Source organism: Drosophila miranda, chromosome XR (assembly GCF_003369915.1).
Source record: "Drosophila miranda strain MSH22 chromosome XR, D.miranda_PacBio2.1, whole genome shotgun sequence".
Taxonomy (NCBI): domain Eukaryota; kingdom Metazoa; phylum Arthropoda; class Insecta; order Diptera; family Drosophilidae; genus Drosophila; species Drosophila miranda.
The window spans coordinates 21731528-21755562 of record NC_046674.1 but is presented as its reverse complement, the minus strand read 5'-3'; the positions used below and the strand labels follow the sequence as shown (position 1 = coordinate 21755562).

Genomic DNA, 24035 nt, shown 5'->3' with positions numbered 1-24035 from the left:
TGAAAACAACATAATTTTCAGTCTGAGGACGGTCATAACATCAAGTGCCTGCGCGCGATGCAGTGCTCTCCCAGAACCAGAGCCGGAGCCAGAGACGGATACGGATACGAATACGGAGACAGGTTGAGGGAGAGCTTCTGCCAGCTGCCAGTATTTGCAGAAGAAACACTAATTAATGTAATGAAATCTGTATGTTTCCAGAAAACTCTGCAGGGTCCTTCGTTGCTTTTATATTTGCACAAATTTTTATTATAGATATGTACATATGTGTAAAATAAATACTCGTATATGTACATAACTACCCATTAAATATAATGAAAGCAAGTATGAACGGTATATGTAGACCTGCCACTCGGATCGAATTTTGCAATAAAAAAGCGCGAATTATCCAAAGCAACCCTCCTTACAATTAGTTTGCAAGCAATGTCTATAGAATAGAGAATATTTTCATGAGTATATATAAATATATTTCCTCCAAAATCGAAGCTTTATCAGACCGATTCCCTGCTGGTACCCTACAGAATAGGGATATGTACATATATGGTCGGCAGAAGAGTGTTCGCCGTGCAACCCGTAATGTAACTTTTTGTGGCAATATATTTATTATTATTTTGTTTGTATCTACCTTATCGCAATGTAAAGCCGCGGCACGTGTACGGCAGAAATGTCTCTATTGAAGTTAAAAACAAATCTATGAATATATTAGAGAAATAATTAACAGTATCGTGGAGCAATAATCGAACGCGTGCGCGGGACTCGCTCTAATCATCCTTATCTATTAAGGGCGAATGGAAATGTTAGGTAACCAGCGCTATTCAACAAATATTTGTCTACTTCAATCCGTCATTTGGAAGTCACATGCGTGAGAACTGTAAACAAAACTCCCTGTGGGCCAAGCCAAGTACACACTACTCAGTGGAATCGGCAGAACCAGTAGAGCCATCACACCCCTATACTGACTGACTCTGAACCAGCGCGGAGGCTGGCTCGGATTTGGATTTGGCTCGGAAGATCTGGGGCATATATTTTCTGTGGCCACCCGGAAAAGTCAACGGTCGAGTCAGTGGGAGACTACAAAGCGGTTGCAGGACGCTGCTGTGCCTTTTCGTGGATGTTTCATCCGCAACACGTGTCACTTGGTGGACGGTTGACGTTCAAGTTAAGAAGGGCCAGCGGTAGATACGATACGCAGAGTACACAATTCCAAGCGACGCTCACATAAAAAGCAATAAACTAAAATTAAGTCAGAAAACGTGTCAAAGTCAGTACTCACTGCACTGACAGTGATGCAAAGACAAACACAAACACAAAACCAAACAACGAGCGTTGGTCCTTGTTTACCTTAATAAAGCCGGTTCGGTTCGGTTCGTTCCGTTTCGTTTCTTTGCAAACGTTCGTAGGCGAAAACTTTCGGCCGAGTCTGTGGATTCAGTGGGGTTTTTGTGCCTGTTCCACAGAATATTGCAACAATCCATTTAGGAGTAGTATGTGAAACCCACCCCATCCATCCATCCACTGAATCATCATAAGTCGTACGATTGCAACATTTATTGGAATAAAATATTGAAAGTCAAATAATTCTGCGCATCATATAACTGGCATTGGAAACATGAACAAAACATATTGAATAACTTAATAGGAATACATTCAAACAAAATCTGTAATCATTGTCCATCTTAAGGCGAAGTCAAAAAGGTTTCATTTCTTTACTACGAAAGTCGTCTAGATTGAATCTAGACAGAGTAACAAATATTTTATTAAATTTAAATGTTCCTTTACATTTATGCTGTAATTTATTTAATTTAATTTTACTTTTAATTTAATATAATTTATAGATGTTTTTCATATTTATTCAAAAGCTCCTGATATGTTATTGCACATTTTAGATCTTCACCAAGATTATTGCCGTAGATCTTTTTAGCCCTATCAAAGGCTTCGATGATGCACGATCTGTAGCAAGCAACAAGCAAATGTTTGTATGAAAATGACAACTAAAAAGTGAACTCATGAGGTTTACCTGAATAGTTTCTGGTGTAAGACGTATGCGCTTACATGGCCAGCGTCCAAATATCGCACCTCTGCTCCAGGCCATATGTCCTCGAGGCTTGAACAGCCCTCTCGCGGTACATATGCATCATCTTTGGCGAACACAGCAATTATAAGCGAGGTATCGAATGGCACGGAAAAGTTCTTCAAGTGCGTGCACTCGTCCATCATGCCCCGCATGAACTGTAGAGCCTCGCGCTCCCACCAATTCGTTTTGGTGATGTCAATTTTATCTGTTTTGTGTTGCGCAGACAATGGCAAAATGTACCTCATGAGGTTGGTTAATGTGGATACAGAGGACTCCTTCGGTTGCGCAACGACGGTGCCAGGAACTATTTTTGAATTGGAATCTCCTTTTAAAGGTATTGTCAGATTTTCAGAGTCAAGTTTTACGCTTTGTAAGGGCTTTTGTAAGAATATTGAACTGCTGTCGTCTTTTGAGTTAATATTTTTTGATTCATAATTGCAGCAAACGGTGCCGTTATTCAGTTCTTGGATTTGTCTAGTATTATTTATGTCTTCTTTGAGCTCATGCAGAGATTCATTGAAATTCTTTATGAACCGCTGGCCGGCCTCAAACGCATCATCGATCACATTCACCATTTTGGACAGACGCTCGCGATACTGTCCGTCCGAGAAATACTGCGTTTCCAGCATATCCCAATTAATGGATTGACTCATAACACCCTTCAACAGCAGAGTATGCAACGATTAACATCTGAAGGACACGAAGTCCTATTTCACTTACAGTTGTAAAAACAGCCGATGCGGTAGACCAGGATAAGCATGGAACAAGCACAAGAGGCTTCGGCCAATTTGTAGCCGCCAATGATGCCATCTTGAAAGTGTACAAAAAGCAAGGATTTTAAAATGTTTTTTAGTTATTCGAATAGTAGATCATCTTACGTGTCCTCCCATAGACAATCCGGTCACTCCAAGTGGCCCAAATCCATTCCTTTCACACCAATGCAGTAGAACAAGGCATTCAAGGATAAGACATCCGCCCATTACGAATATGTCCGACACATTGTGCAGATTAGAGCGTCTATACGACAATAATATAAATCAATAACTAGTGGTTAAATGGTAATTGAAAACATAAAATTGCTGGCTGCTTTGCTGGTAAACTAGTTTGCCGGACGGACGCCAAGATTCCGGCTGAATTGGGTGCATCGGGTGCCTGTCTTTTATTGACTGTACAATTATTCTTCGTGTAATTTGCATGCCAAATAAAGACTCTATGCAATTAATTAGCCATATAACACTGCTTTAACGTGTCGTGTCAGAATTACACATAATAATTCGATTATAGCAATAAAATTTGTTCCAGTACCTACAATAATTGTTAGGCAATCATCTCCTTAATGGTCATGGACGTGAAAACTATAATATTTTAGCATATAAAACTGGAACCCTATAGACGTCCCACCGACTACTCTCAGATCTAAGTGGCGTCAAAAGACTCGACCAGCTATATAGCATTTCTGGATACAAGTTTTGGAAATCTACAGAATATAGAATATCTAGTAGTATATGGTTAGTATTACTTTTGGTCATCCGGCTTTCTTAATCCATAAAACGGGTTTTCCAATATAATCGATCCAATGTTACCATCTTTGAGTAGCGGCTTGGCAATAAAATTTCTTCGCCGCCAAAAAAACTGTAGAACAACAAAATGTTAATCAGTAAAATAATCAAGTATATATAAATTTGAACTCACATGATCTCCAGTTCCAGCTAGGTGAATGCATACCGGCTTGTGCTGCTCGTTTTTCCACGTGTTGGGTAGCAAAAGCTGAAAGTACGCGTTCCTTGATTTTTTGGGAACAACTCCAGGTAAATGTAACTCGAGGGGGGTTATAAATTGTCCTTCGATTAGTGTGCTTTCCGCATAGATTTCCTTTTTTGTAATCTCCACTGGATAGTCGCGCGGTACGAGCTTGAAGCAACTTTCTCTGTTGGAAATGATCTTGCGGAACTGGAATACTCTAAACAGGGGCGGCAGGATTTTTATAACATAGGTATGATGAGTATTGTGTTAAGCAAAATTCCAAGGGATATCTCAAAGTATCCATACAAATCAATTGCAATTGTGCATAGAGAGCAGGAGGTATATGATTGAAATGACTTAATACTTAGTGATTCGATTTGGTTTTGATTATGACCTTTTGCATTTTTTAAACTTTTGGTTGGATTATCTTTATGTAATTAGTTGTCACAGAAGATCTTAATAGCTTAATATACATACTAATGGAAAATCGCCAGTATCTCTAGTTTTATGCATTTACATATCGCATGATCTGACTTAAATTAATAATATAGGCATATAGAAACATATAAAAGTCTATTAAGACAAAATTTAGACATTCAAATGCTTGTTTTCCATACCTGAACTACGAGATTTGGGAGCAGCGAAGAAGCATTGGAGTGTTGGCATGGCGCCACTAGTCCCTTCATCGCTTATTATCGAACGGTGGCTCACAAAGTCTTGTTTTTCAACCGATTTTTCCTAAAACAGCTGCACGGATAGGGTGGTTGTTGGTGGCGGTTCCGCTGCGCAGTGTTTTTGTTTATTCCCATTTGGGAAGATCATTGAACGAAATCGGCTGAGTACGGTCCCTAGAACGAAGAGCACCCGTAGGAAAGATCGGTGGTAAAACAATTCTTTGTGAGAGAAACTCATTTGTTACTGAAAATAGTCCAAAAACAATGCAAATTGTGATATACTGCCAAAACAATCATCGCTCTACACACAAACCGAACCGAAGATAATCCAAACAATCGTCAAATTTGGTAGTGATGTATAAACAGCTATAAAGCTTGTACTTCTATGCATACGTTCATTTTATTATCAAAATAAAATCCTTAGCTTGCATTTTGCCTATTACGTAAAGATACTTAATTAGATACAGTTTTCAGTGTATCACTTACCTACGTAGGTTTTCAGGCTTCCCCCAGCCCTTCTCGAAGAATCGAGTTATCAGCATTCGCCGATATAGGCTGTCCAGTTTACTTGGCGGCATTACGAAAAATTTTGTTTTGCCTTTCAGCAAATTTTGATAAGCCAACAAATTTTATAAACATATGCCAAATAGTGCGTTCATATCGATGATAGCCTATCGATAGTAATATTATCAAGTTGGAGCTGCCAGAAATGCTGACGAATATATCGGTATTATTTTAAAAATGTATGTATATAAAAAATAATTCATAAAATATATCTACTAAATAAATGATGGAATAACAACGCAACTTATGTATTGTTGTTTGGCTTTCGGGACATATGGAGCTACCCCGAAAGAAGCTGACTTATATGTTAAAACGAACCATTGAAACAACAATTTTTGATATTCCTAAATTGTACGTAATTTATATTCTTAGGTCTATAGCTTATAGAACCATAATGAATAAATAAATAATAATTAAACAAACAACTTATCGATATTCCAAATTCCACTGTTCCAAACTGTTGGAACTTTGAGTGCGATTTATGCAGTCGATGAAGTGATAAAACATCGGCAAATAATATCGTTTCCCCGAATCATTAATCGGAAACAATCAGTATTAACAAAAAAAAAAATAACAAAGCAATTAAATTCGTAAGCGTTCGCCGACAAACAAATCAGTGTTAAAAAGCCGCAGAGACATTTATTAAACACTTAAATATATCATTTGTTTCAACGACAACAATATCTGACTTATGAATATCCCCGGCTCGAAGTGAGAACTGGCGAGCCATGGCGTTACTCTTCCGACGCATGTCAATGCTTTCAAATATTATCCTTATATATATTTTTCTTTGCACAATATTTGTGCATGGATATAAAAAGCAAGGTAACAGCAAGCAACAGTATAAATATGTTATAGTGAAACAAAAACAACGAAATATGTGTACATTCTTGGGTAGACATTTACCGCAAAAAAATTTTAGCGGCTCTTGCAAAAAAGTCTAGTTTTTTTTATATTTTTTTTTCAGTTATTTAAACATTTAACTGTGCTGTATAATGTGTGTTGTTTGTGCATGGGATAGACGTACATGTGTGCTCCTAGATTTTCATCTATAAATTCTATCATTAAACTACATTTTACACACACATGCATGTACATAAATCGGTAACGCCCAAGATTGCCATTTTTTGTGGATAGATTTTAATTAGGGGCTGGTGTTTGTTTAAACCCGCACATGAGGGGTATGATGATGTGCAATTTGGTGGTTAGTACACTAGTACACTATCCGTTTGACGCAAGAACAAATACCAGCTCAACAATGATGCCTTTTGTGACCCCTCACCTGTTTTCCTGTCTGTTATCCAAAACCCCTCAGTATGCACATCTTAATACATACAGATGTGTACATATATGTATGTGCATATACTATGTGCAACAAAGGTTGACAATCTATCAGTCGAGTAATCCATAGATGTGGAATTCCAATAGTTTCGAAAGAAGTTATTAGAGGCGGTGTCGTATTTTCTTATCTTATCTTTTCTTGAAGTACAAGTTGTTAGCCAGCCGGCTTTTACATGGTGATGTTTTTAGTGGCACAGCTTTTTCATACATATGTACGTATGTACGTACATGTGTCCGTATTTAGTACCCCCCTCCTCCTAGCATATGCAATTCTCAGCTAAATTCAAATTCACCTTCGTCCGATGCCAAGCAACACTAGCATCTTTAAACGAGATAGCAGACAGGCTCCACAAGAGAGTTGCGACAACCGATTGCTCGGCTCCTGTCCCCTCCATAGCAGCCTCTTCACGGACTCGACTGCGGGTTATCCGATCCGAGGAGGAGTCAGTCCCGCATAGGTTTCTAGCTAATATATCAAATCTGCAGAAGACCACCCATGGCAAATGCCGAAGCCCCTGCTCTATTTGCTGTGTTTGTCCCTGTGTGTCCGAAGCTATTCGCAAAAATTCAAATAAACTGAATATTTCCTGTATTTATTTTAGAATGGGCTGAAATCGGAAGGAACTTCTCCTTGGAATGCACGACGGAGGATGAAAAAGCCACCTGGATGTTCGGTAACAAGACTATTGATGAAAAGAACACAAGGTAAATAAGACAGAGAACGATTTATTAAAAACCGAAATGCTCTCAGAAAAGGGAAATTTAACCAATTAAAAAAATTGATAACTTGCAGATTGAAAGTCCAAACGATGCCCAACGTAAATGTTGGCGAAACGAACAGGACCCACGCTTTTGTCAGTAAACTATTTTTAGCCGATGTGAATATTTCGGACGCCGGCAACTACACTTGCAAACATGCGGCGACCAATGATTCCACTGAATTTAATGTGCAGACATACCTGCCATCGAAGATCGTGGAGAGCACGGCCGATAAAATAAGGAGAAAGATCGGGCAGGATGTGGTATTGTTTTGTTTGGTCAAAGTCTATCCGCAAAACGCAACGATCCACAAGAATCTCAAGTGGCTGAAGGACGGCAGCGCGTTTCCATTCATGGACACCTTCTCCTCGACTGCCAAGCTGAATGAGACGCATTTGAACTTCACCCTGGAGTTCACGGAGGTTTACAAGAAGGAGAACGGAACGTACAAGTGTGTGGTATACGACAGTGCTGGCACCGAAGGAACTTCCAAGGAAATAAACCTGTTCGTGATGGAGGTGCCACAAGTGAGCATTGAGTTCGCCAAGGCTGTGGGTGCGAGCAAGATATTCCTCAATTGGACCGTAAACGACGGCAACGATCCCGTCCAGAAGTATTTCATTTCGTTCTCCCAGCAAGGAACGCCCACGTACACGTACTACAAGGATATCATTAATGGGAACAACACGTCGTACATTTTGGAATCATTCCTGCCAAACACAACCTATTCCCTGCGAATCCTGGGCAAAAACTCGATCGGCGACGGAGCACCCAACCAGTATCCCGTGGGCATAACAACCCTATCTTTCGATCCCATATTCATTCCCAAGGTGGAAACGACTGGGAGCACAGCGTCGACGATAACCATTGGCTGGAGTCCCCCGCCCCAGGACATAATTGAATACATACAGTACTACGAGCTGATTGTCTCCGAGTCGGGAGAGGTGCCCAAACTGATCGAGGAGACGATTCACCAGCAAAACTCCAGAAACCTGCCATACATGTTCGACAATCTAAAGACGGCCACAGAGTACGAGTTCAGAGTGCGGGCCTGCAGCGATCTAACGAAGACCTGTGGTCCCTGGTCGGATGTCGTGAATGGCACCACCATGGACGGTGTGTCGACAAAGCCCACAAATCTGACCATCAACTGCCACCATCACAACAATTCCAGACTCAACTCCATTTCGATAAGCTGGAACTATCCCAAGGTGCCAAACGGGAAGATCATTTCGTATTTGATCACCCTAGAGGGCAACTACAGGTACACGCTCGAGAACAATATATTCAACGAGAAATGGGGACCAAAGATCCGACGAGTGGATGAGCCCCACCACAAGACCACCTATGACGGCGTCAGCCCAAACACAAACTACTCGGTGACCGTTTCGGCCATAACGCGCCACAAGAAGAACGGGGAGCTCGCGGGCGGGCACTGTGTGATGCCCGTGTCCACGCCCGATGTCGTTGGCCGCACTATGTGGTCGAAGATCAAACATGGCTCGAAATATCTTCTCAAACTGTATCTGCCCAAAATCAGCGAGCGAAACGGCCCCATATGCTGCTACCGATTATATCTGGTGAAAATTACCAATGCCAACAAGGAACTGCCAGCGCCAGACAAACTAAATATCGACACATATCACCAGGTGCACAGCGAGAACGCCACCAAGGCCTATGCCTATGTGGCGGAGATGATCAGTAGCAAGTACTTCAAGCCGGAGATCTTTCTGGGCGATGGCAATCGATTTGTGGAGAACGCCGAGCTAATGGACAACGACGAGATATGCCGCCAGTGCTTGGAGGGCACGGCATTCCTTAGAAAGTCTGAGCTGGCACAGAAATCAGCCATGGGCTCCCTCTCACGTAATATATATTTTGTGTATGCATTGAAATCTTTCCTAACTGCTGTTTTTGCTTGAATGGCTCTTTCAGATCTGGAATTTCGCATTTCATCGCAGAAGGAGCAACTGATTAAGGCGGGAAATCTAACAGAAAACGCTTTTAAAATATTGGAAAACAAAAAGCGAGTCAGACGCAATACAATTAATCCGAAAAGCGAACAAAACTCCAACTCCAACTTCAGCTCCAATCCAACCCAAGATGTCCTACCCACTCCCGCTGCTGTCCATGAGATATGGGACGGCGAGATAGATATTAATGCCAATTATACAGGATTTCTCGAAATAGTTGGTAAGCCGTGAACCCTTCAAATGTATTCGTTTCAGTTTGATATGTGTGATATTTTCGGACAGTGCGCGACGTGAATGGAGCTCTCCTGGCATACAGCGATTATTTTGATGTAATCACGCCAGCCACAGAAGCGGAGCCAAATCATTCGCTTAAGGATATGGACTACTATTTGAATATTGGCATCAAAGCGGGTGCCGTGCTATTTGGCATAATCATTGTCTTCTTTGTACTATGGATTTTCCATCACAACAAGACCAAGAACGCGATGCCTGGAGAAGAAGCATTAACACTGAGAGATTCATTGAGGTAACTACCGGTGGTTTTCCCGACTTGGGGCTAATCAAATGAAGACCCGGATCCGGCTGTCTTGTTCTCATAAAAACAAATAAAATCGATCTATTACTTTTGTATATTACTAGGGCCCTTTTCGGACGTCGAAGCCACAATCACAGTCACTTTATTACGTCTGGAAACCACAAAGGCTTTGATACTGGGCCAATCCAAAGATTTGAACTCGAAAATGCCTATAAAAACCGTCACAAGGACACGGACTATGGATTCCTTCGAGAATATGAAATGCTGCCGAATCGCTTCAGCGACCGAACAACGAAAAATAGTGACATTAAGGAAAACGCCTGCAAAAATAGGTACCCCGATATTAAGGCCTACGACCAAACCCGCGTGAAACTGGCGACTGCAAACGGACTGCAATCAACCGACTACATCAATGCGAACTTCGTCATTGGCTACAAGGAGCGGAAGAAGTTTATCTGCGCACAGGGTCCGATGGAGAGTACCATTGACGACTTCTGGCGCATGATATGGGAACAGCATCTGGAGATAATTGTGATGCTCACCAATTTGGAGGAATACAATAAGGCGAAGTGCGCTAAATATTGGCCTGAAAAAGTATTTGATACTAAGCAGTTTGGAGATATTTTAGTGAAATTCACACAAGAACGAAAGACTGGCGATTATGTTGTGCGAACGTTGAATGTTTCGAAGAGCAACCTTATTGGCGATGAGGAGGATCGCAGAGAGATTACCCAATACCACTATTTAACGTGGAAGGATTTTATGGCACCGGAACACCCGCACGGCATTATCAAGTTTATACGACAAATCAATTCCGTTTACTCCCTTCAACGAGGCCCCATTTTAGTGCATTGCAGTGCCGGTGTGGGTAGAACCGGTACGCTAGTCGCTTTAGATTCTCTTATACAACAATTGGAGGAAGAAGACTCGGTTTCGATATACAACACCGTATGTGACTTACGACATCAGCGCAATTTTTTAGTTCAGTCTCTGGTAGGTGGAAAATATGATCATACTAATACTAATACTAATACGAATACGAATACTAATAATAAAATCGTACATTTGCTTTTTAGAAACAATACATTTTTCTATACCGCGCTTTGCTAGACACTGGAACTTTTGGAAATACGGATTTATGTATTAATTCAATGGCATCAGCCATTGAGTCACTCAAGCGAAAGCCGAACGAGGGTAAATGCAAATTAGAAATGGAATTCGAGGTAAGTGACAAGAAGTTTTAGCTTACATCAGCGGTGGGGAGGCTTTTTGTGCTTACTGTTCTTGGGCATTCTCTTTTGAAGCATTCGCTTGTGCGTCTCGAGTCGAGCATAAGTATGCAGCACTGCCAACACGACATGTAATTTGTTTCTGTACTATTCTTGGGCATTCTCTTTTGAAGCATTCTTTTGTGTTTCAAGTCGAGAATCAATTTTCATGTACACTACATGTTATTTGTTTCTATACTGATCTGGGGAATCCTCTTTTAAGGCATTCGCTTGTGTGCCTCCAGATGACGGGAGCAAGGACGTGCCTTTCAAATATATTCTTATTTTATTGTACAATTTCAGAAACTATTAATCACCATGGATGAGGTAAACAAATCATGCTCTGTGGGCGAAAACGAAGAAAACAATTCAAAGAACAGAAGCCTGGAGGTCATTCCATACGATCGCAATAGAGTGAGTATTGAATGGTGGTATTTCATGTGTCATACTATTCTTAAACTTGGCTTCAACTCAGGTAATATTGACTCCGCTTCCTATGAGAGACAACTCGACTTATATTAACGCCTCGTTTATTGAGGGCTACGACAATAGTGAAACCTTCATTATTGCCCAGGATCCACTCGAAAGCACCGTTGGCGATTTCTGGAGAATGATCTCCGAACAAAGTATTTCCACGCTGGTAATGATATCTGAAGTAAGTCACAAATCAAATCTATACACATTTGACTGGAGCACTCCGTGACTTATTTGCCATTCATTTATTTGTGCAGATTGGAGACGGTCAGAGGAAATGTCCACGTTATTGGGCCGATGATGAAATCCAATATGACCATATACTTGTGAAATATGTGCACAGCGAGAACTGCCCCTACTATACGCGGCGGGAATTCTATGTTACAAACTGCAAAATCGACGATACATTGAAAGTGACACAGTTTCAGTACAACGGTTGGCCAACCGTCGAGGGGGAAGTTCCTGAAGTATGTCGAGGAATAATAGAACTTGTGGATCAAGCATACAACCATTACAAAAGCCATAAAAATATTGGTTGTCGATCGCCCCTTACAGTTCATTGCAGGTGTGTATTTAACTAAGCGACAAATCATATTATTATCCATAAAATGCTCAAAATTTTTATCCTGCAGCCTCGGGACTGATCGAAGTTCTATTTTCGTGGCCATGTGCATTTTAGTCCAGCACCTTAGATTAGAAAAATCAGTTGACATCTGTGCAACAACAAGGAAATTAAGATCTCAGCGACCGGGACTTATCAACTCATACGTAGGTCAAGTGTCAAAATATTATTAAGACATATAATGACATTCAATCATTTTCAGGCACAATACGAGTTCCTACATCGCGCAATAATGAATTATTCAGACTTGCATCATTTATCGGAGTCGATAGAGGATTGAGTGGGTTATGTATAAGCGAGTACATGGCACCACGCGGGTGGTATGTCAGAATGCAAAGTGTTTTTTGGTAAATTATTTGTATATTTATAAAACTATCTTTTAATGACGTATTTATAATGGCAAATGTACATTTTTAAGTAAATTCAGTTTGCCTGAATATAATTTACAAATATGTATGTATGTAGGTGTATACGTATAATATTGATAATGCTACCAAAGGAAAATAAGAAATATATTTTATAAGACGAAATATAATAAAAATTAAGATTACAAATTTCATACAAATATTAACGAGCTTTCTATTATCAACAACTTTACAAGGACATCCCAATATCCAGTCCATACATCCTACAAATAAGAAATGGAATCTGCTATAACCGATACCATGAAAGAAACGCGCCGCTTTTTAGAAGAGCGTCTCAAAACAGTGGAAGCTCTTATACTCTTATACCCTATTCACACTGGCCACCACCCCACCCATCCATTGTCCACCGTCCATCTGAGATGTTCCTAGTGCGCACGTTTCTATGCGATATTTAGCCGATAGTTCAAAAATGCAAAAAAACGAATTTCAATAAAAAAAAAGTATATTATATAAACTTATTAAAATTTCGCAATTCAAACTACTATTTAGTGCTCATCAGCTGCTTTTTGACGGACGGTGCCAGTGTTAATCGGTGTTTCATATCTGTCGAAAATTCCCACCATTCACCCCGGAAAACCCCGGTTCACAGAAAACGAAAAATAGACAAATGATTTAAAATTGGATGCGCAAGTATGACACTACAATTTATATAGACCTATATATAGGTTATATTTTATATAATATATTTCTATATAATATGCTTCGTCGATTTGAAACAACGGAATATGAACTGCGCCATGCATTGATTTATTTATTTTGATGGATTTTTGACAACTCTCGCTGTTGGTCACACTGGTGTTTACATTTGGTGGTAGCGATAAACTAGAAGAAAAAAAACCGAAATGGACCCGACCGTGTTAATCCTGTCTTATGGATCGAAGACTCCCTTGGAAATTGCCGAAGGTACTAAATGCAGACTGTGTATATTTCCTATGCGTATATAAATACATATATGCCAAGATACTTCACTAATGAATCGTGCAGTCAGTGGTCTGATTGATTTTCTAAACTACTGTGCGTGTCCGTGTCTATTGGGCATAATTATCTTTTAAATCAATTAATGTTTTATAAATACAGCTTAACTATACGCCTGGATCTAGGCATATTCCTCTCCTTGAAACGTAGCAGTAATTTGTTAATTCTCTGTTTTGTTTCAGGCATCCTGACTGAAATGGATCAACCAAAGACACCGATAAACAACGAAGTTTCTTCACATTTCTATAAATGCAAGATTAAAACGAAATACTTCAACACTTCAGTCAATTTAATTCCTTTCGATGGAAAGTGGGAAAATGTTCCGACAGAAATCACCAAAACCACGGAAGCTGTAATAGTCTTTTTTGACGCCAACGATGCAAGTGCTAAGCAAAAAATTACAAATTAACAAAGAACCATCATACCAATCTTGACTTCTATTTGCAGATGAACTTCTTGCACACTTTCTCAGATACTTTCTTAAGTGATTGTCCATTGAAACTCGGCTTTCTTTTGACAACTTCGTTTCCCTGCGAGGAAAACGGCATATCCCTGTCAGACCTAAAGAAACGCACGAATTTCATTTTCGACTTTATATCTCTGAAAAGCAATAGCGAAACCGAAACCGAATCGATGGCGACATCGACATCGACGCCTGGTCAGACAGAGGATCAATATCAGGAAATTGTGGATGGCTTGAGAAATGTTGTTTGGTCAAATGTAGAGATAAGCACGAAATCGGGTTAGTACGCTTTGTAAGTCTTATGGTGCGATCATTCAATACAGCTACTTTATTTCACAGGCTCCCAGCAGAAGAAATCATTAAGCTCCGAAGATTTGGACACGCAATTGAATGATTTCGAGAACCTTCTGATTACTGCGCAAAGTTTACGCAGTGATACCCGTTTAACGAGAGACGAGTTCCTCGACAAAGCGGAGGAGTTGGCCGGCGTAATGTCCAACATATTAAATGATAATGATAGCGACTAAGCTTGTCTAACGTATCGTTAGCAAACATATCGTATTCTTTCGCAACAAAATACAATACACATTATACACATGCTAAAATCTTGCTAAGGATACGAGTATTTATGATTTAATGAGCATTTATTCCACAACGCTTCCCTTGCATCGGCAGCATAAGGGAAGGCTAGGTTAATGGAATATCGGAGACTTGTCCAGCAGATGTCGACTAATACACATATTATCGTTATAGATACCAATGTATCAAAGACCTTCAGACTTTTATATGCAAATCTACAAGTAATATTCTATTCGTTTTATTGGATTGCTTTTTCAGACGGCTCTTAAGTTGAACAGCTGTGTTTTTTTTAATAAATACAGTTTGGTTACTTCATAAAAGACTTGTATTTAAAATGGATTTTTTCTTTTTGTTTGTTTATTAAATGTATATATTTAAAAATCAACGCCTGTTCGATCCTCCTCTGCCACGGCCGCGTCCTCTGGGTCCTCCGCGTCCGCGCGCGCCTCTTCCTCTGCCGCGATTTCCTACACGACCGCTGTCTTTTTTCTTTGTCTTCGATTTCGGAGTGTCATCTATCAGCAAAGTTTCCAATGGCAAGCTGTCCGGCAGTATGAAGTAACGTATATTGTTGCCACGTATACTCAAAGACTCCAAATGAACAGGATCCCTGTTCTTGATTGTCATACGGACACTCTTTAGGTGAGTATTCATGGCCACATCCACGCCTGTTATGGTACCGTGTATTTGAGTGCCATTCTTTAGCTCGATGGTTACAGTCTCGTGACTCAGCTTCATCAGGAATCTGAAAGGAGAGCAGAAATGCATTAATAATGCTCAGTTGGAGTACGTTTTTCTACTGGCTACGGAATGCAAGCTTGATAAAACGCAACACTTCCATTTATCATTCCCTTCCTGTTGCTAAAGTTATTGTTTCAAAGACCTCAAAAGCAGTCCACGAAGAGCTCTCGAAAATTTCATCTGTAAGGTGTAAGGATTTGCAAAACAAAAAACACTCTCTGCAAAGTTGTTTTTCCATTGTATTCGTGGTTCGTGGGATTAGAAACTCGTGGGCAACACTGTGATAAACATTATCGTCGAATAGAAATACGTTTTCATTCAGGACCCCGGCCTATATGCATCTGCACTTTATTAAAACAAAACGGGTCCTTCTGTCTGCACACAGACACAGACACACAGACACACACACACACACAGAAACTCTTGTTCCGCAGAAGCATCGGCTCTGCTGAAATATGTGTGTGCATGTGGAAATTTTGTGAAGTTTTAGACGCTATCATTCGCAAAAACAATACATGACACACTAACTAAAACTCAAGCTAGAAATAACTTAGGCACGGCTGGAAGCCAGTCTAAACTTTTAAATAAAGTTAAATTCTAGCCATAAACATATTCTTGCAAAAAAAACGCGCGGCCAGAAAGTGGCATTGGTATTTACAATAAAACAAAAACTTCATCACGCGCTCAATTAAATGAGCAACAGGAAATGGTTAACGCATCATTGTGGCAAACAAAATATATCTTACCTTACTAATTTCATTTTACACTTTTTTTTTTAAGACTTATTTGTAAAAAACACAGACGCCGGCAAAAAAAACTTCACAATTCGTGCATGGTATGCTAAGATACCAACACCATGCAGAAAACCATTTATCGATAAATATGAAACGCGAACATGGAACGCGCTGGAAATGTTGGGGAATTAAATATTGGTTGGATGAACCAAACTTGGCTTTAAAATGATAATCAAGAATATTAACTATCTAGATTGTTTAAAATGTAGACAATTTACTTGTAGAACGCGAGCCTTATCGCAAAGTGTGACCAGACAAAAACGAACCTATCGATTATGCCCCTAGTGAACGGTAACACTGCTTTTGTTTTTTTTCTTCATAGAAATTTGCGAAGACTTTTAAGGAAACTGCGCAACTATGGTGGATAAAAAAATCAGCTTCCGAGATACATATGTACATACGCGTGCATACACTCATACAGAAATATATGAATGTCTGGAATATTTATAACAAAAACAAACATAAAGACGCTTTAGACGATTCCGTTATTATTTTTGGTTTATTATTAAAAGCGGTACATATATTTTTCGATATAACAAGGTATAAAACTTTGTTTATTTGCTAAAAATATGCTTGGGAAAATAACTTAGGTATATTAAGGAATGAATAAATAAAGTGTGTTTTTTTGTATTAAATTTTAATCATAAACATAAAGATTCCAGTTTCGACGAAACGAGTAATATTTTCATGGTTTGCCATTTTTCTGAAACGATAAAATATTGATTTTTAACACACAATTGTACAGAATTTATAGACCACAATCTCGTGTATTTACCTCCTCTGAGAAATCCATATCTTCCTTAATTTGCTTCGAGCGTCGTTTTTCATTGGATGTTAAAAGTTGTGAGACTTTAGTTTGCTTAGCTAGATCGTAGGCTTCTTTTTTACTTCGCATTGCACAGTCTTCCAGAGTCTCGGCTGCTTCAAACATGCCTTGTCTCCTGTAAAGTGCACCCAGATTTTTTAGAGTGGTCGTAACCGTGGGCGAATCCACTTTGGCAGCTTTATGCCATCCACCATATTCTCCATATGGTGTATTTTCCCTATTATCAAATTTGTGCTCCTCACGTTCTTCGGCCACCTGCAAAGAATCAATGTTTTAATTAACCAATTAATGAAGGTACATAATGGTATTGTGTTTTATGGCAAAAGCCCCACGTACCTGCCAAATAGGCTTGTTTTTGCTATCAATCGCTCCAAACTCCCGTTCGTGCGCCCTAGTCAGCACCTGCTTGTAGAGAATTTCGGCTTCTGTGTACCGTCCTTGCTTCAAATAGCAGCCAGCCAAGTTATTTTTTGTCTTGGCCACATTGGGATCGTCTGGGCCAAGCTTTGACTCGTAGATGTCTAGCGCTCTTTGATAATATTTCTCCACTTCGTCGTATTTGCCTTGATTTTGGCAGAGCAAAGCGAGATTATTAAGTTGCTTGGCAACATCTGGATGGTCCTTTCCTAGCACTTTTTCGCGAATTTCCAAGGCACGCTTACAAAGGGGCTCGGCATCTTTGTACTTTCCACGTTTGCCATAGAGCACTGCCAAATTATTTAAAGTGGCAGCAACGGCAGGATGATTCTCTCCAAGAGTTTTTCCCCTAATGGACAATGCGTCGTTCAGCAAGTTTGCAGCCTCCTTGTACTTATTCTGGATGTTGTAAATAAATATGATTAGAAAATGTTTCTGTTCCTTTTTTCTAGTGGGGGAATATCGGCGCACCTGATCTCTATACACAAGAGCCAAAATGTTGAGCATGGTCGCAACATCAGGATGATCGTGGCCACTGGTCTTTTCGAGATCTTCCAAAGCCTGCTTGCAGAGAGGAACGGCCACCTCGTACCTGGATGTGGACATAGATTTGTTGCAAATGTGGTCTTTCTCTGGATTTAGCATTAAATACAATACCTGCCCTGTGATGCATATTGAATGACCAGATTGTGAAGGGTTCGCAAGCGTGCTGGAATTTCATATCCTGAAGTTTGGTTTGCAAACTGGCTCGGAGGAGTGGGAGACATGTTATTTCTGTCCTCATTGTCTTCGTCGGGAAAGAGCTCGACCACAGGGTCCGTTCGACTCTTTTCGCATGTGTCATCTTGGTCCTGGTTCTCGTCATACTTTTTCACAGAGGCCATGAACTCGAGGTGCTTCTTCTCTTCTTCCAGCTGAGCCACCAATTGCTCGGACGCCTGAAACTTCTGTTGGGTATTGGCGAGCTCATCGCGCAACCAGGCGTTCTCCTGATGCAGGCGTCGCACCTGTGTCTTCAGCTTCTGCTTCTCGGCTTCGATGTTCTGCAGATGGGATGTGAGTGCCATCATAACTTGAGCTTCGCTCAGCCCGAGTTCAATATTTTCGATGTTCTTCCTCAATATATCCGACTTTTCATTGTCTTTCTGGACCTCAGCAATGCCATTCATAATCGAAACATGCTCCACTCGCAAAGCCTCTAGGCCTTGCAATACTGTTTTTGTATTGGTTATTATTTCGTCCTGTGACATTTGCGTCATTTTGCCGATTTTTTCAATTTTCTGTCTGGAAGAATATACAAACACGAACGATTAGGCCATAGTTAAATATTAAATGGTCAAAAGTATGTTAAGGTTTCCTGTGATATTATCATAGACACGCGAAATTTAAATGTATCTTTACATCCTGTATGTTTTTATAGCTTTAGAGGCAATCATTTTAACGAAATATGCATGTATACGTATTATTCACGAGCAGCGGAAATCAATACTATAAAAATGAAAATTCTATTGCGCATGACCACCGTTCCAAGAGGGTTGCACCGAAGTAAATCGAATTCGAAAGTAACCGAATCATATGCCCTTGCTGGGGTTACCATTTCTTCCGTACAGATGTTTGTAACGTGCATCCTTAGAACACAAGGAATCGGATTCGATTCAATACATCGTTTTGGTTGGTTGGTTGGTTAAATCCCTAGTATACAAAAATTATACGAAATAAATTCACTTTTGAAGTAAAGTTTCTCTTTCTAAAAACTATTAGTTACGAGTGAAGCTGCATCAACAGCTGATTGCTTGATTGCTTGATCAAATCGGGATAATTGATGTATCCTTGGAAAATAACCAAACACTTTAATTTGCGATTACCTATCAAACGGTTCGATCGTCCGACTATCGTCATGGATTTGTAATTTTAGCTGCATACGCACATACTTATCTCATTACACATATATATGCATGTATGTATTTAGCTGCTGCCTTCGTGCAGCTTTCGTCACTAGCGTGGAGTGCCAGTGCCTTTCACAGTAAAAAAATGGAATTTTGTGTAATGGTGCAGACCGCGGTTGACTAATAACAATATACATATGAACATATCTATGTATATATGCAAGTAATAAGTATGTGGGCATTTGTATTTGTGGAAATATAGCACCCCACATACATATACATATATCTACAATTCACTCACGCACCGTGGATAACAGGAGAGGTTAGTGGATATAGCACAAATTAAATAGATTACCCACTTTCTTATTTCAATGTTAGCAAGTTACCAAGTTCTTCCTTAAATTTTAATTTTCTAACACAATAGGAAAGTACAATAACAATAACTTACTTTGCAACACTCCAAAGAAAAAAAACGATAACACATAAGTATATATGTACATATGTAATTGGACTATCGAGTACACTTCCCTTCGAGTGCGATTGCCGATAGAAACATAATGACAATAGAACAGAATATTACAATTAGTTATGTACAATAACTATCACTATGCATTTAAATATTACTTTAATAAAAAGCTCATAAGGTACATATGTATGTAAAACAAATTTCGCGCCATTCGTCCCTGTCGATGAGTAGTAGGGACATATAAGTAGCTTAAATCAAAATGTTTTATCCAACATGGCGAGCAACAAGGTTCTATTCTAAAAGAACATATATATATCGCCGATCTAATTGAACTATATATAATTCAACAAATTTAATTTGATTGTTCAACGAAAAGCCCTCTTCAGTTGGAACAATATGGGAAAAAGTGGAACACAGAAAATACTTGGTGAGAAACATTGCTCAACAAAATGGACACCCACTCTAGTATCACCCTTATGTTGGATCCTGGACAACTGGACAGCAAAGGTAAGGTTTCAGGTGAAACTCAAAACGTTTCCATCGACAATTTTTCTCTTCATTATGTTCGCTACTTGTTGCTGTAGATTTGTTTCGTTTCCACATTGTTTCAGGCTTAAAACAAAATATAATTTCTTAAGCTATATGTTATGTTTTTAAATAATATTTATATTCTAATACAATTTTCTAAATGTTCTTAATAATTTGTTCGAAGATATTAATAAAATGATTTTGCGAATTTGGTATATTTTAACAGTTAACAAACGGCCACACTGAATTGAACTCTTATAATAAATTTTTGTATAAAATTTATGTGTTTTCTTTTTGTTCTATATTTTATTGTTACCGTATTAAACTGAACAACATAGTATGCCACCCCCAAGACCTAAGGGGACAGGATTTACAACAGGAGTTACCCCAGCCAGACCAAACTCAAATACGCCCATGTCCGAAAGACAGCAAATGGCTCTATTAATGCAAATGACTGCTACATCCTCCACAGGTAAACAGCGTTTCCTGCATATATATGTGGTTTAAAGAAAAGTGATCATTATAAATATTAGTTAGACCTCAGCTGAAACGGAATCTCTAATGCGTAATAAACGCTTTTGTGTATTGCGCGGGGAACGGGACCGCACAGGCAATTCCACAAAGATCCCGCAGTTAATTTCGTACTCGTGGAGTGTTTGTACACTTTCCATACATATGTAGGCACATACATACATATGTAGATATATATATAAATATGTGTACATCACAGCCAGAAAGATGCATTTCCTTTCACATGAGCTGGGATCAAAATAACAAGCCTGGGATCTAAAACAAAGCAGATGCTTAGTGTACTTAAACTTTTTGTGCAACTCGCATTTGCAATATCTATGGAATTTGATACTAATTGATATTACCTAATGGAATTATTACAGACTCAACCCGAACGACTATAAAAAAGAGTGAATCCAAGAAAGGAGACATAGAAATTGAAGAGACTAATTCAGCGGATAAGCAAGAGGTTATTGACTCAAAAGACAAAACTTCAGCGGATGAAAACAGCTCGGACGGTAAGAACGCCGATTCGGCCAATCAAAGTACGCCAGCTACGAAACGCTGCTTCTCAGATATAGAAGAGGATTTCGAAGAATCTGGCGAAGAACTGAAAAAGAAGAAGCGCAAGGACTCGGAGCATTCAAAGGACCCCAAGAGTGCCTCCCTGAAGCTATCCTCGCGGGTGGAAAAGGGCTCGAAGCTAGCGACGACGAAGGCCTCACCTTCCGGCAGCAAAGCCAACGCATCGAGTGCCGCCGATAAAGAGCCAGTTGAGATTAGTAAGAATGTCGATATTGAAAATGAAACGGAATGCAGTGACGACTACAAAAGCAATGACAGCATATACAATGGGGGACTCAAAGTGCCACCATTGAAAATTGTCATTCCGCAACAGAATTGCTCGATTGACACTGAGGGAAATGTCCTAAGGACTGGAAAAGTGACTGCTTCTCGAAGTGCGGCCCTGCCATATGTTGTAAGCTCAAACAGTGACTCGATTGATGCCGTCATAACAACCACCCAATGCATGAGCCCGCACGAAAGCCCACAAAAAGGCAGTAACAGCATTTGCTCCACAGTCCTCGATGACAAAAACATCAAGCTGTTCAATGATGAGAAGAACTTAAGAGTTCTGCGAAGCTCTCATCGGTCTGGTGTCGCCAGTGCTGAAAGAAGTTCGAATAACTCGTCTCCGCAAATGCAGAGCAGCTCCCCATCGCCGGCATCATCGAATCATGCCAATGATAATGTCGATGTAAAATTATCCTACGGTAACATGACTTCTAGTCCCATACCACAGAGCGCTCAGTTCGACCAGGAAACGCTAGCCAATGTTCCGAGCCCATCCACGTCGTCGACATCGTCGTCAAAAGATGTGAATCCCTCCTCAAATGTTGACGTCCACCCGCGGAAGCGAAAAATAAGACCCAAAACTAGCACCGATGATGCCTCCAAGAATTCAAACACAAACCTAGATGCTGCCATTAACGCTGAAGAATCTCATCCCCATGATTCCCCTTTCACAAATGGATTTCAAATGTTTTTGAGTATTCGGCGACAGATTGAAAAGAAATGGAAGAACCTGTACCCCGTCAAACCACGGCCACCCCAAGGCTACAATGAATATCTGTTGACAAAAAGAACGTATCTGTTGAGCAAAACAGCTGAAAAAATAGTGATTCAGATACCGAAAGCCCTGCCCCAGAGCATGCACAAGATCTACGAGGATCAAGAAACGGCCAGACGCCATTTGAATCGCCAACATACGGTTGAACGAGAAAAGCTCTGCTTGAATGTCGAACAGGAGATAATTCGTGTCCATTCAAAGGCAGCCAGAAGTATATCCGGCCAACTGGCACCGTACTCCGTTTGTACTTTTCTGAAAGATGACGAGGTTTACAATATGATCACGCCAGAGCAAGACGAAAAGGAAAAGAGTGCCCGATGCCGTTTCAATGGGCGTTTGTTGCTCAGCTGGCTGCAAGATGTCGACGATAAATGGGAGAAAATCAAGGTGTGAATGTCCTTTAAAGTAACCCTTTTTCTGAAATTTCTACAATCAGTCCGTTTGCTTTCTTTTTCTAGGAGTCTATGGTTTTACGGCACCACAATGAGGCGGAAAGCCTGCATGCCGTTCAACGCATGGACTGGAATATCTGTGCGAGACGAAGAAACTTATCGGACGCGCAACTTGAAGCGACTTTAGAACACATACCCATTGTTTCTGTTGGAGATGATTTTGACATACTGCCGAACTAACAATAAAACTAAATAAACCAAATCAATTCACGTGGATCGGGTGGCTGATGGGTGGGAGAAGAAGATCTCTTCGCAGAGTCAGAATTGGTTGGCTTTGCACTCAAAACATATTATACTGCCCAGAAAGTTGCACATGACATGACATTTAGAATTCAAAGCCACCATTCTTTATGGGCTTATGGTTCTCTATCCTTTCGTTCGCTTTCTGCCAGCAGCAGCATCTACGCAGCTGTCGCGCTCCAGCTCTTTCGATCAGTCCTCGCTCTCAACAGAGTCTTTGTGAACTTATTCTAATTCTTTTAGCCGGTACTCCAAGAGTTTGGAGATACATTAGTCTTGTAGTGGAATGGATGTGGATGTGTGTAACATCCAGAAGGAAGTGTTGCCAACCCCATAGATATATATTCTTGATCTTGCATCAATTGCCGCTTCGATATGGCTATCTCTGTCGGTCCGTCTGTCCATGAGCGCCTAGATCTCAAAGGCTATAAGAGCAACCAAATGTTGTTTCCAGACTCCTGTAATGTCCTTACAAAATACGAAAGCTTATGACATCAACAGTTTTGAAGAGAAACCCGAAAGCGCAGAACCATAGAGAATGGCCATATCTACCAGATTGCTGAATTTGGATCAGATCGGAGTATTATTATAGTCTCTCTCTCTATCCCGCACACGGCCATCCTCGTGCAATGTGCACCCCCTATTGAGTGAAGCGAGATAGCAACACAGTTGGTGTTGGTGCGAGAGGTGAATTAGAGGGAGACAGATGTAGCGGAAAAATTAACATTGCAAAACAACTAGCGACCGTGATTCCTTTTTATCTCTATATCTTTCCCATTTCTCATGACAAGTGCGAGCTAAATTCAGAGGGAACGTGAAGAGAAGAGATCCCCCATCGCAGCATTAACAAAGAAACCAATTCTTCCCGGTACAAACAGCTCTAAAAAAGACAGAGAGCAAGGTTCCCGCCTGTTTGTATGAAAGTTATTGTCAGAAACATTTGATTAGCTTTACCTGTATAAAAAACCTGTTAAGTTGTATTTTCAGTAATGATTTTATGGCAAATCAAGGGAGAGTCGTGCCAATCCCAGTACTGTTGGAAATTTCATCATAGGACGCCAAATTGCAGCACGGAA

General features: G+C 40.1%; 6 protein-coding genes and 1 long non-coding RNA gene across 8 annotated transcripts; 4 read left to right on the top strand and 3 right to left on the bottom strand.

The window, feature by feature from the left end:
* Positions 1-1533: 1533 nt before the first annotated feature.
* Positions 1534-5164, bottom strand: LOC108153125 (protein ABHD18). Its single transcript, XM_017282914.2, has 7 exons — positions 4978-5164; positions 3767-4034; positions 3594-3706; positions 2953-3091; positions 2795-2884; positions 2018-2733; positions 1534-1950 (listed from the first exon to the last, which is right to left on the bottom strand). The coding sequence occupies exons 1-7, from the start codon at positions 5067-5069 to the stop codon at positions 1830-1832; spliced, it is 1539 nt and encodes a 512-aa protein (XP_017138403.1). The 5' UTR covers positions 5070-5164; the 3' UTR covers positions 1534-1829.
* Positions 5165-5594: 430 nt separating this feature from the next.
* Positions 5595-12569, top strand: LOC108152382 (tyrosine-protein phosphatase 69D). The gene is made up of 12 exons (XM_017281676.2): positions 5595-5880; positions 6999-7101; positions 7190-9021; positions 9091-9348; positions 9411-9654; positions 9768-10656; positions 10740-10886; positions 11235-11345; positions 11407-11586; positions 11663-11970; positions 12038-12173; positions 12230-12569. The coding sequence occupies exons 1-12, from the start codon at positions 5784-5786 to the stop codon at positions 12305-12307; spliced, it is 4383 nt and encodes a 1460-aa protein (XP_017137165.1). The 5' UTR covers positions 5595-5783; the 3' UTR covers positions 12308-12569.
* A 658-nt stretch (positions 12570-13227) lies between these two features.
* On the top strand, positions 13228-14791 carry LOC108151911. Its single transcript, XM_017280822.2, has 4 exons — positions 13228-13355; positions 13610-13806; positions 13875-14169; positions 14230-14791. Exons 1-4 carry the CDS (start codon positions 13295-13297, stop codon positions 14415-14417), a joined length of 741 nt encoding a protein of 246 aa, XP_017136311.1. The 5' UTR covers positions 13228-13294; the 3' UTR covers positions 14418-14791.
* Positions 14692-16065, bottom strand: LOC108151912 (probable small nuclear ribonucleoprotein Sm D1). The gene is made up of 2 exons (XM_017280823.2): positions 15957-16065; positions 14692-15214 (listed from the first exon to the last, which is right to left on the bottom strand). Exons 1-2 carry the CDS (start codon positions 15968-15970, stop codon positions 14851-14853), a joined length of 378 nt encoding a protein of 125 aa, XP_017136312.1. The 5' UTR covers positions 15971-16065; the 3' UTR covers positions 14692-14850.
* Positions 16066-16525: 460 nt separating this feature from the next.
* Positions 16526-19510, bottom strand: LOC108151908 (kinesin light chain). 2 transcript variants are annotated; one of them, XM_017280820.2, is made up of 6 exons: positions 19493-19510; positions 17905-18531; positions 17719-17839; positions 17167-17646; positions 16780-17085; positions 16526-16707 (listed from the first exon to the last, which is right to left on the bottom strand). In XM_017280820.2, the coding sequence occupies exons 2-6, from the start codon at positions 18504-18506 to the stop codon at positions 16690-16692; spliced, it is 1527 nt and encodes a 508-aa protein (XP_017136309.1). In that variant the 5' UTR covers positions 18507-18531; positions 19493-19510; the 3' UTR covers positions 16526-16689. The 2 variants fall into 2 exon arrangements, with proteins under 2 accessions (XP_017136309.1, XP_017136308.1); XM_017280819.2 differs by lacking the exon at positions 19493-19510 and adding an exon at positions 19439-19457.
* LOC117186654 lies at positions 18502-20353 on the top strand. The gene is made up of 3 exons (XR_004471627.1): positions 18502-18589; positions 18668-19455; positions 19976-20353. It is a non-coding gene; the product is annotated as an uncharacterized LOC117186654 (long non-coding RNA).
* LOC108151907 (ankyrin repeat domain-containing protein 11) lies at positions 20354-22929 on the top strand. The gene is made up of 3 exons (XM_017280818.2): positions 20354-20599; positions 21021-22654; positions 22726-22929. Exons 1-3 carry the CDS (start codon positions 20467-20469, stop codon positions 22897-22899), a joined length of 1941 nt encoding a protein of 646 aa, XP_017136307.1. The 5' UTR covers positions 20354-20466; the 3' UTR covers positions 22900-22929.
* Positions 22930-24035: the final 1106 nt, after the last annotated feature.